We start from the raw sequence: 13,311 nt of genomic DNA, 5'->3' as shown, positions 1-13,311 counted from the left end.
CGGCAATTAGCAGTGGAATAAATGCATACAGTAATGCCATTGAATAATTTGCAGTGTTGAGTCAGGGTTCTGTGAGGAAGATTGCATTAGGACAAATTATACAGCCATAATGGGAGAAAAATGCACGCGAATGGGGTTTAATCTCTTTAATTTGCGCAGGTCAGCACAAAAAAAGTGGAACTTGAGATTTTTGTTTTGTATTGCATGATAAAGGCTTCAATAAGGTAAAAACTGAGAGCATTTTGTAGGCCAGCAGATGCCACAGGTAAGGGCTGCAGGTAAGGAGAGACGAGGTCAGCGGACCCGCCGGCACGCTGTGCTGGAATGACAGGGACACAAGTAAAGCTTCAGCGGCCCGTCTGAGAGAGGGGGGTGGGGATAGATGGGGAATAATCCCCTGGCCATCTGCTGCTGTTGCTGTCTGTGTGTGTCTATGTTTGTGTGTGTGTGTGTTGGGCTGTGACTCACGTGGGACACTTCCTTCTTCTCATCCGCCCCGTTTTTTATGATAATGCTACTTCCTGGTATCAGAGCCGCTTGGCCTCTGACAGACTCTCCGTACTCTTAATCTTTTCGCTGGCCACTTTCCTGACTTTTTCTTCAAAGAGATCCTGTTGAAATCCTTTGACATGATGATAATTAAGAGAATATTATTGCTAATTAGAAAATGTGTGTTGCTGGTGACTTTTGGTGAACATTAGATTCACCTGTTAGTGTTGTCATTGTTTACACGCTGATGGCATTTAGCTGAAAGCTGCTGAGGGCTGTCGACTTTTAGTCTGAATCTCCTCTGTGTGGTGCTGAGCTCTACCAGCACCTGCTACCTAATACAGGAGGTCATTTTTGATATTTGAGAGCACAAAGAGCCTCTGATTGACACTGTCATCGAGCATAGACTGTATAAATAATATAGATTTATAGCTTAAAGGGTGCATATCTCCACTTGCTGTAGCAGAATTGCACATACTTCTGTCAATAAATCGATTCCCCCTGGGACTTGTATACTGGGACAAGGACAGTAGTCTAATTAAATGACCGAATCGAGCTATAACAGTAGCTCGACTAAACTGTGCATGTAAATGTACTCAGTGTAACATCCGCGGTCTCTCTGGTCTCTCTTTCTTAGTGTTTTCTCAAATCTACTGTACCAGACATGCTGTTTGGCAGTGAAAGAGTTACAGTAATAGGGATCCCCTCTCAATGCACTGCAGAGTGTGGACACAATGTGCCACTAACAAATTATTCCTGCAGATCTGAACAGCTTGAAGCAGACACTGCACTTTCTGGGGTCCTCAGCAGATCACACGCTGAGAATGAAGTCAATCGGATCAATTGTTGGCGAGAAAATCGAAAAACAGACATACATGCATACAGAGACTTCTTCCATTTTAATTAGATTGATTGTTGCAACCTTCTCTGTGTTATAATGTTGCATTGTTTATGGTTGGATATATACTATTTTGTGCACATTTGTGTCATTATATATGATATTTTATTCTTTTCTTAAGGTGCCTTTTTAATGTGGGCACAGTCACAATAGATGGATCATTTACATTTTTTTAATTTTTTATTTTGATAATGGAGCTCTGTTATAATGACTTCAAAAATGTTTCAACCATTGAGCTTGGATTAAATATATATTAAATGAAGGTTTAACATTTTTCTGCCAACATATATTCAAATACCTCTTTGATCAACCACCATTAAAGTTATATATATATGTATATATATATATATATATATATATATGTAGTATTTAACATGTTCTTGAAGCTTGACAACTAGCATCAGTGTATCACCTGTGTGTGTTACTTGTAGCTCACTGGGCGCGTTTCCTGTTTAACTGCAGCATCTTGCTTTTATTACCACAGTTACACTGATTCGGTCCTGGGAGTTTTCTTATTCTCTGCAGCTCTACTGAGGCAGGTGTGTGTTTGAGTGTGTGTGTGTTTGTGTTTTGTCTTTTGAAGAAGCAATTTAACTTAAAGACGATGCAGTCCGTCTTTCAGAGGGGATAAATCAGGATTAGGACATGGGTACAGTTATTACACTCATATTAAAATCTGGGGGACAGAAATAATTGTCATCTCTTTTCTTCGGCGTTGAAGCTTCACTGTGTTTTGTGGAACAATGATTAAGGTGTTTATATAACGCCGAGCCCTGAGCAAAAAATGTAGACAATAAGGATTATGGTTTGATTTCCTGTGTTATGGCTAGAACGATTAATTGAATGATTATTTTCTCAATTAATTGAATCCGTCAACCAAATATTTTCCATAACTGACTGATTTTTAAAAGAAATGTTGGAAAAATCAGAGGGCTGTTCATAATTTTGACAGATTATTTTGCGATCTACTGTAACTTTTAGTAATTCACAGCCCTGTCCGGTTGGCATCGTGTGCATATCAATTAGCTGTTGTCTTGTATTTGCTCTCACATGTACGACCTCGCTGTCTAGCCGGATTTAGCCATCACATTTTTGGCTACATCACTTCATGCTCATTGCAGAATGTCATGGCACCTGAGTGCCCAATGTTTCTTTGCAAGATCGTTTTATCTGTTCTTCTGAAATGCATAGTCTATAAAATCATTCTGTATAAAAGTTAAAAATGCAACATAATTATTGAATATTTAATGCTATTAACAAAAAACATAGGAAGAAGGGCGACAATGAGCGACTTAAGAAGATATGACCCAGAAAATAACTAGAAATTAGTAAAAAGTACAATAAAATTACCTGAAAAATTGAAAAAAAAAAAACCTAAACCAAAAAAACACAAATCAAAACAAACAAAAAACTTGGAAGGCAAGAAAAAATAAATAAAAATAAATAAAGGAAATCACCTAAAAAACACGCTTAAAGTTAAAATAATTCTGTAAAATATTTTTAAAACTATAACTATGATGATTATAAATATGTAGTCCACTGGAGATTTTTTCCTAAAGCTATTGTGAAAATAATCTTCAAATCTACTAATTTCTTGCCAAGTTGCTCACTGACATTTGAAAAATGAAAGGTGAATGCAGCATACAAAAGTTATGAGGATCCAGGTTTCAAAGGGTTAAATATGCTTCATTATCATTAATAATGAAAATTAAAAGTAATAATAGATTATATTTGAATTTTTTATGACCCTGTTTATCAAAATGACGAACAATGAGAGAGTCCAACTCAACAGACAGGTGTGTCTATAAAGTGTTGGGAAATAACAGAAAGCGAAGATTCAGTTTTCACAGAATCAAAGACTTTCCTTAAATTGCTTGTTTTAAATAAACTTTTTAAAAATATTTAACAACTTACACACTGGAACCAGAAAATGTTTAATGGAGAATTTTTAAGTATTTTGGTGAACCAGAGGTGAAGTACTGATGAAGTAGGCAGATGTTTGTAGGCAGCAACAAAGTGTCTGTGGTAACGCAAAATGTCACTGTTGTTTCAGAGTTAACCGAAACGCAGTGACGACCACTTAGTGAATAATGATATACGTGTGTATGTGTGAGATCGTCAATGAAGCCCCATCCTCGGACCCCCTCCCCTCCTGGAGCTCACTCTTCAGGTGTCTCTAATTGGCTTATTATTGCAGTGAAGCTGGGACACAGCAGGGGGAGAAATCTCTGTTAATTTATAATTAATTAATTTATGATTATGCAGAGCGATGTGAGATATACATGCTGCTGTATATCATAAACACCTCGAGACGCTGAGATGGAGGATAGTCATCAGGAAAGTAGGTCTGATGGCTAGTTTCAGTTTTTATTGTTTTCTAATCTTAAATTGATGACAAACTGAATGTTGTTCAGAATCAACCACAAAAGCATCAACTACAGAGGTCATAATTTTGTGTAAAGGATGGACAGTGGATGCATGAGTTAGATGTAAAACACATCTCAGTTATTATATATCGATCAACACACACCTACACACACACTTAAGTGCATGTAAAACACCAATAGATTCACAGTAGTTGTATTTATTAGTTTGGCTTGCTGAGGTCTGCAGGGGGCCGTCGTCTAATGGAAGTGAGACGGTGTTAATGACACGGCCACCAGGTTACCAACCTCTACACTCTCAAACCCACCGCATGTCGAAGGACCGGAGCTAAAAATAGATCCGCCGCCTGGCCTCTTGTAATGACAAAGCTCAAGTCCACGCCTGTCTGCCTGCTGCGAGTGTCAGATCTGCTGCCCTCCGTTCAGCTCATCTTCTTTTAGGTATTAGTGAACCTGAGAGAGAGGAATGAGTTATACACTCAAAATGAATGTGTAAGAAATGTAATTCTTTATGAAGACCTGCAGGGACGCTCTCTTTTCCCTCGCACACATACTGTACGTGGAGATCAAGAGATTAAGGGTCAACATCAGAACAGCTGGTGGAGATTCAATGACTTCTCGAAACCCCAACAGTTGGTTTGTCAACACAAATCACTCTAATGGAGACATCTCCGAAATCTTCAAAGAGTCGTCTCTCCTGCTCGTTGGGAGTAAGGTTCATGGTTTGAAGTTTCTTGGTTAATGTTCAACGGTAAATTTGTTGTGCAGATGCGAAATTCAGCATCCTAAAACAAGACAAAACAAAATACATTAAAACAAGTATCATCTAGTATTTCTTACCAAGCTAGTGTCATGGATCCACAACCCAAAAGCCAAAATAAATACTGGCATTGTTTGTGTTGGCACACCACGGATATGTCACATTTTAAGGTTATTAGTAGCAGAAATGTTGAAACATTTCTAGTAGTATAGTCAAGGCACAAAAAACACTTTGTAGAGATTAGGAAAAGATCATGTTAAAATGCCCATTTTTAGTGGCACAATCATGGCTAGAAATGCAACCCCCCCCAAAACAAGGTTTTGGTGGCATATAGCTACTGAAAATGAAGCTAATGTCATGTTAAAAAGCACTTAGTTTTCATGGCACAATGGGCGCTAAAAACACAGTGGATGTCTTGCTAAAAAATCAACCAGTTTTGGTGGCACAGTTACCGCTAGAAATGCTGCTTGTAAAAAACACCTAATTTTAATGACCTAAAGCTGCTGGAAATAGCACAGATGTCTTGTTAAAACACACCTGGTTTTGCTGGCATTCGCTGCTGAATACGTTGCAGATGTTTTGCTAAAAAAACACCCTGATTTGTTGGCAGAAAGCTGCTGGAAATACTGCTGAAGTCTTGCTAAAAAATACTTGGTTTTGGTTGCATAAAGCTGCTGGAAATGATGCTGTCTGGCTAAGAAACACCTGATTTTGCTGGCTGGACATGCTGCTGATGTCTTACTAAAAAGCACCTGGCTTGTGTGGCATAATCACAGCCTGGGATGTCACAGATGTCTCCTTAAACTTTTGATGGCAGAATAGCTGCTGGAAATACAGCCAATGTATCACTAAATACACCTGGTTTTGAGAGTCGCAGCAACAGATTTTGGTGCACAATCATTGCTGGAAAACTAAAAATCAGCAGGTGTCTTATTTGTTGGTGTTGAGCAGTGGTCTGCAGCTTGACAGCCATCTCGCCTAGGTGTCATATGACACGTATGAGTTGCACAAATGCAATGTATTTGTGGTTTGCCGAAATGTACAATGCCTATGAATGGCCTGGGCTCCATGGATGGCCATGCCAGTCTTTGACAAACTGGATGGACTTGCATAAAATTTGATAGATTTGGTCCATTGATGGTTTCCAGATGAAGGATCCCACCAACTCCGTGAGATTGACATTTGTGGTTTTGAGTGAAATGTCTTATTATTTTCTGACATAGATGCACTCGCAGGGCTCTCACTGTAGGTGGCCTTTGTGTCAGCAAGGAAGTCACCCTTTGAACAAGCTCGAGTGTCATCTGTGTGTGTGGACTTGAGGCTTCAGAGGCTCAGAAACGTTGACTTGAATTCACCACTGAGAGCTTCAAAGCAACACTTTCACACGTCACTTCAAAAAGATCAAACCAGAGCCACCAGAGCCGCCATTAAGTGGTCGCAGTCGGAGCTCCAGTCAAATGAAGAGAAGAATGTCATCGGTGTACGGTGGAAAAGACATGTAATCATTATGGCTTTGTAATACGAGTCAACTTTGATTATTTCTTCAAAGGCAGGCTTAAATTATAGTCATTATTGATGGCTGTTAGCCCTGTGTAGAATTTGGACATGGGTTTCCTTCACCGTTGATGTATTTTTCTGATTTTGTCCTTTTGGGGCTCAAATGCAGAAGTAAATTAGTCTGACAGAGAAGTGATCCAAAAAGTGATCCAAGTGACTGAAAATATCAAGGATCATTCAGGTCACTCCAGCCATGCAAAACATAAAAAGAACAAAATGTTGTTAACCCTTTGAAACCTGGGCAAATTGGCTTAATTTCTTTCAAAAACATGGGAAGACAATGACGGATAAATGACCCAGATATTAACAACAGATTTAGAGTTCTAGAGCGTGATGTCTGCCTTCTCTCCAATTTACTGGAACTAGACGACTCGGCTTGTGGTGCTTAAAGCGCCAAAAACTGCGTTGAAAAAATTTAACAGCAGTGTATTTTGCATGTGTGTCTGCTCATGGACGGGAGGCTTATGCTCATGACAACGTGAGATGTAAACTTTCATGGCATCCTCCTCGGCTGAGCTGTAATGTTAGCGCGCTTGTTCAAACTCTTTAAATCCTCTTTCCTCTAATGGGCTGATTTACATCTCATGTCCCATGTATTAAATATAACAGCAATGTAAACGTCAGCTGTAAGTGCAATTATACAATAATTATAATAATGCAAATTACCCCAAATAAGCAAGAAATTAGTAAAAAGAAGAAAAAAAAGACCTGTAAATTTGCAAAATAAACCCTCACTAATAATAATAATAATCATCATCATCATTAAAATGAACTTTATTTATAGAGCTCTTTCTCTTTTCATACAAGGGATACAGCTCAAAGTGCTTTAAATCAAAATGCATCAAAACAAAACAAGATTAAACAATCAAAAAAAAAAATAGGAATGGTAAAAATTATATATTATATGGAATAAAAATTGGAAGATTTACATTATTTAAAAACCAGTCTAAATAAATAGGTTTTCAGCTGTTTTTTAAAAATGTTCACTGAGCACGCGGACAATAATATATATGACATAATAATTCTCTTTTAGTCCAGCTCTCCAGCAGCAGGTTTAATCCAATCCATGACTCATCACGTGAGCATCAGACTGTTGTTTCCCCAAAACATGGCTTCCCTCCATGTCTTTATAAAAACACTCAAAAATAAGCTTTGGATGCTCCGTGAGGTCAAAAGTCAGCTGCTGTTAATTCTTGCTCGTCAAAAAGTGTCTCTGCTTCCCCACACGGCCCATTCTCCTTTATCCTCAGCACAATACAGCGGGGTCTGGTAGATTTCAGCCCTGCTTAAGGCATTAGCTCGCAGAGATTATCCCACCAGCCAAACGCTCTTCACCAGCAGCACGCATCCGCTCATACAATCACTGCGGCGGACACGTGTCTGATATGTGGCCTGCTTTACTGCCTCTGATCAGGCTCGCCCTCCTCGTGGCTCCCAGGGGCGCTGACCTCTGCTAGTGTTGAGATGTGACACTGACCTTGGTATTATTTTCTGTAATGGAATGACTGGACTATGTTTCATTGTCTAAAAAACACTGGCAATGGATTTAATATTATATTTTTTCAGGGTTTGTTTTTATATCTGAGCATACCAGTGTCGGAATAACAAAGTGCATTTACTCAAATACTACACTATTAAAACTGTCTTTCTTTCAGAAGATCTAAATGTTTAATCTGGCTTTTTTACCAACTGTGTCATCTCTTAAATTAATATGTTGGGAATTAATTTACATTTTTTCTGTTGTTATAGGCCTGTACCCAACTCAGACTTAATATATCAGTTAAATCAGATGTTCAATATGAACTTGGGAGCCAAGTTAAGTTCATAGTAACTACACACAGTCTGTATTTTTGTCTGAAAGTTCATGTTAATAGAAATACATCAGTTCATTAAATAAATTAACTCATTAAAATGTGTTTAAAGTCAGCTAAAAGTCATTTGATGTAATTCATGTTGATTTAAGAGAAATATTCTGTAAAAGATTATGGGAGCTTTCTGTTAGAACAGTGACACAGGTTACTGTCACTTTAAGAAAGAGGGTTGTTTTTTTTAAATCCTAGAAATGTCCTGAAATCATAGAAATGTATTAAAATCCTAAAAATATCCTAAAATCCCAGAAATGTCCTAAAACCCTAGAAACATCATACATTCAAGAAATGTCCTGATATCCTAGAAATATCCTGAAATCTCAGAAATGTCCTAAATTCCTAGAAACATGCTTAAATCCTAGAAACATGTTAAAATCCTAGAAATGTCCGAAAATCCTAGAATTGGCTAAAATCCTAGAAATGTTTTAAAATTCTAGAAATGTCCTAAAATCCCAGAAATGTCCTTAACTCCTAGAAACATCCTAAAATCTGAGAAACGTGCTAAAATCTCAGCAATGTCCAGATATAGAAATGTGCTTAAATCCTAGAAATGTCTTAAAATCCTAGAAACATCATAAATCCAAGAAATGTCCTGATATCCTAGAAATATCCTAAAATCACAGAAATTACCTAAATTTCTGGAAACATGCTAAAATCCTAGAAATGTCCTCAAATCCTAGGAATGTGCTTAAATCTAGAAATGTGTTAAAATCCTAGAAACCTGCTAAAATCTTAGAAATCTTTTAAAATTCTATAAACGTCCTAAATTCCTAGAAATGTCCTAAAATCTAAGAAACATGCTAAAATCCTCAAAATGTGCTAAAATTCTAGAAATGTCCTAAAATCTAGGAACTGTGCTAAAATCCTAGCAGTGACCTAGATCTAGAAATGTGCTTAAATCCTAGAAATGTCCTAAAATCCTAGAAACATGTATTGGGCTAGCCCCTGGCTTCCTGCTGATTTGCAAAACTGGCCCCCAAGTTGAGGGTTCCTGCTCTAAGAGGAGGTTTCGCAGTAGATGCTCATTTATCTTGGAATATGAAAAGTAAACCAGAAACACGCTGATTATTTTCAGAAATAACAATGCAAGAAATGCTTGAAATGAGAGTTACAGAAGATGGTGGAACAGTGTTTAGCAGTAATGTTTGCTGAGACACTGTCCAGCTCTGCCTCTGTGTTCACGTATATTTTTTAACCTAAACATTTAAAACCTTTTACCGTCCGCAGACTCTTCTCTCTGTGACTCTCTGTGGCGTCACTGCGAGCCTCTCTCACAGTGTCACAGGCCATTCACACAGGTATTGTCGGAGCCCGACTGGCACTCGACCAACGAGGCCACCGGGCTTCCTGTGAGACTGTGCCAAGCTGGCACGAGTGACACACAGGGCAAGCTGTGCTGACAGCCTGAGACGAATGACCTGTTAACGATCTCTCTGTCTGTCTCTTTCTGTCTCTCTCTCTCTGGCGTCACACTTTTGGGCTGTGATTGAATAAACGTATTGATCTCCTTCAGTGACGAGGTGCATTTAAACCTAATTTAAATAACTGAATTACCTCATAAAGCCATTAAATGTTTATTCTGCTGCATGGTAAAATGTCTATAACACATGGCCTGCAGGCCTAATTGAATTGTTAATTACATCAGTGACTCTTTTTAACCTAAAGCACAGCACACACTGGCATTTCAACACACTGGCATTTCCAAACTTTTTGCGCTCTGTTGTGTTTGACATCTCATGCTGTAGTTTTTCTTTCAAATATCCTTCATTTTACATAATTTTAACCACAGTATTGTGGATTTTTTTTTGTCCACTCTGCAGAAAAAAGAAATAATGTGTTCTCTTTATTGCAGTAATTTTAAAGCTTTTGTTCCTGGACAGGAGGCCAGAAATATTTACACAACTCACACAACAAAGTAAACTACGGGCGGCTCTGACGTCAGTGTGTGAATGTGTGTGTGAGTTGCTGAATGAAAGATTAAAAAAGTGTTCTCAGTGTTAGGGAAACTAGAAAGGGGCTATGCAAGTGCAAGACTTTTTAAATTGATTGCAGTTTGGAGAAAGACTTTAAAAACTGATCGTTTGATGTTTTATGTTAAAAGTTGAAAATCCTGGATTTGAAAAAGGCCTTTGCTTTTCACTTTTGTCTTGAAGGCTGGTGGTTGGTGCTAAAGGAATATTTTCAGCCAAATTTTAAGGAGACTGTATTTTCATATTAGCTATTATAATGTTTTTTCTCTGACAGAAACCTTCGCCCCCACATTGATTGATTGAAATGATAAAAACAGTAGTGTTACCTGATACAGTTAATCTGTGTTTATTGCCTCCATGTTTTTTTTAACTTCTGACCTATTTCAAAACACTTAATAGCCCTTTATTTATGTGTATCATGAGCGATGCATCTGTCCACCCACAGGATAAAATATTAACAGTTATAGTTAATATTTATGTGTTTTTAGCAGTCTATCCATTGTCTTTTCACAGCTCGTTACCTTGTTGCTTGTTGATTCACACAGAATACATTTTTACTTTCCACTGCGAATGCAGGCACAAGGTTTTGGGTTTTATTGTTGCGCTTACCAAATGGTGCTACCAGCCTAAAAATAATAATGCATATTAAATATAAAAACCTCAGTGTCTTAGATAATATCTTATTTCTCTCCAAACTAAGTGTGCTGTGGACTGTGTTTACATACAATTACAAATTTCTAGTGCTTCATTACGGATGATTGTTTACTTGTCTATTAAAATTGCAACTTTTGACATTTTCATTCATTAAGCAACATTAAACCAGCCATGGTTTAATTTCAAGTCAATTAATTGTATACTTTCATTTGTTTTATATTGTTTGACAATATGCACAATCACCAGATAGTAGAAAGTTTCATGGGGCTGGGCAATAGAGTTTAGATATTATAATGTCGTCTTTTACTGGTTTTACACGCTGCAACCAGCTGGCTGTTCTATTATTTTGCTTTTAACCACGTAAACCATCCCACCCAAAAATGAACAAAAACACAATACAAATGACATTTGTTTGCTCCTTTTCATTTGATCAAGGAGCAGAGCAACAACAAAATGCAGAGAGAGAAGCAAGAGAAATACAACAAATATTGTGACTAATTTATGTTTTCTCATTTTTTCTTCCAGTGAAGAAAGCCAAACTACACGGGCCTCCAGGTAAGAGCTCATGCATCATACTGAATATCTGTTAATGTTCTGAACAGTTTTGGACATCGTAATAAGAGGGACAGCTGTGTATTTTTCTCTTATTTGTTGTCTCTATCTGACTTGTTTGTGGCTGGAGTGAGGATGTACTCTAAATCCAGAGGGTTAGTGGACTTGCTCATGATTGCTTGACTTTTTAATTTGCGGAAGTTTCTGGAGAAATTTTACATTTTCTTTATTCAGGATATATTGTGTGGTTTGTTTGTTTTTAGAGATGGCTAAATCAAAATCTGTTTTAAAGAAAAATAGCAAAATATACCTTGTTTTGTTTGTCCGATACCTAAACCATGAGTGTCCAGAGCTGGCCGGCCAAAGGGTCCGATCTAGGCCACTATAACTTTGCACATTAATGCACTAGTGTAAAGGCTAAAAGGTGCCAGGTTTCAGGGTCATTCGATTCAATTTCGATTCTTGGGGTCACGATTCGATTCAGAATCTTTTCTCAATTCAAAATCGAGTTCCCGATTCAAAATATAGGAGATGCGATTTCAGGATCTACTCCAGTCTGTTTTGCCAGTGGCATATTATGTTATGAAAGCAAAGTGTGTATGGAGGTTTTATTATGTACAAGCTTTTTTGCTGTAGAAAACCTTTCTCTCAAGTGTTGGGAATCAGAAAGTGGAAAAATAAACATTGTAATTGTTCAAAAAATGGACACACTTTTCCAAAAAAGTCCCATCATTTTTTTTTTTTTTTTGCAGTTGTTTGTGTATCCCATTATCTGTGCCATTTCTGCAAAGCAGCTCCTCTCTGTGATCTGCAGAGGGCCACACACACTACTGACACTTCAGAGAGGGGCCTGATTCTCCTGCCTGCTCTGCCTGCAGTCAAACAGAGTTTTTACCCATATGAGGCCCTGCTGCTTGTTAGTCTCCTGGTTTACCCATGTCTCATATATTATTATTATTATTATTATTATTATTATTATTATTATTATTATTATCATTATTATCATTATAGGGAGAACATATATATATTTTATATATATCTTATATATATATATTATATATAGTATATATATATATATATATATATATATATATATATATATATATATATATATTTATATATAGTATATTTTATATGTATATTATATGTATATATATATGTATATATATATAATAGCTGCCAGAGTTTATTCTAATGCAGGAGGCGCTGCCAATAACACAGATCGATAGATACAGCAGGATTCAGCCAATCACAGTGCAGTTTGCTCCAGATGACGTCTAGCTTACGTAGGCGGATACAAAGCGTCAGCTCGTCTTTCCGATTGGACGACAAGACCGAAACAAACCTCTGACCTCTCCAAAGGAACTATGGGAAACCAATATGGCGTTTAGCATCGATGCTAATGTGCAGTTTAGCACCGAAATATGGATAAAATATGGACGGAGACACCTAATATCGGATCTATCTTAATGTATTTTATTGAACAAGATCTCGTAAAAACACCCGAACCCCCAGGCTGGATACCGAGGCTTCTGAAAGAGCGACGGCGCACCGGAGTTTCCTCTGAGCGGCGCAGACGGCAGCTTTGACCGGCGGAAAAAGCGACGAACGGTATCAAAATTATTACGATTTTTCTCAATGATACAAATTTTGGAGGGTTATCAATAGTAGATATTTAGTAAATATAGTCCATAGTCGATGTTTAGGATGTGTGAATCGATTCTGAATCGTTAAAAACGAGTTCCCCGAAAAAGACGAATATCTTCACTGGTCACATTTAAGCAAAATGATGTGAAGGAGGATGTGCTTTTAATATCATTTTAGCACAACGGAGATGCGTTTAGGAGCATCACTGAAGTCTTCAAATGACGTTAAAGCACACACATTAAAATATAATATTGTGATAATGTAACTATAGTAAAAAAGTATTCATGTTTTGAGGCAATTAGCTAACAAAAAGGGTTTTGGTTACTATTATCTAAGTTTTTCTCAGAAATACAGAGTACCTGACTAATAACTGGAAGACAATCAGTCACATCAGTATAATCATACATGTATTGAAACCTAGTTTACTACACCAGAAAGTAGGTTGAGCCCTAGTAACGACCTAACAACAGACACATTTCTGAGTCCCTGTTGAGTCCGCTGGCTAACTTGTGCTTATGCTTTCTAGAGATTG

The 13,311-nt window shown here is 37.5% G+C and overlaps 1 protein-coding gene across 1 annotated transcript in view; it reads left to right on the top strand.

Annotated features, from left to right (window-relative positions):
* The window catches only part of LOC121944715 (protein unc-13 homolog B-like), a 190,629-nt gene that overhangs the window by 8,073 nt on the left and 169,245 nt on the right, over positions 1-13,311 (top strand). Inside the window, 1 exon segment of the mRNA XM_042488604.1 lies at positions 11,106-11,135. Within this exon segment, the coding sequence (XP_042344538.1) occupies positions 11,106-11,135 (30 nt within the window).

The sequence above is a fragment of the Plectropomus leopardus genome, chromosome 6 (genome assembly GCF_008729295.1).
Source record: "Plectropomus leopardus isolate mb chromosome 6, YSFRI_Pleo_2.0, whole genome shotgun sequence".
NCBI lineage: Eukaryota > Metazoa > Chordata > Actinopteri > Perciformes > Serranidae > Plectropomus > Plectropomus leopardus.
Note: the sequence above shows the minus strand (reverse complement) of the source record. Positions and strands in the feature narration are given on the sequence as shown.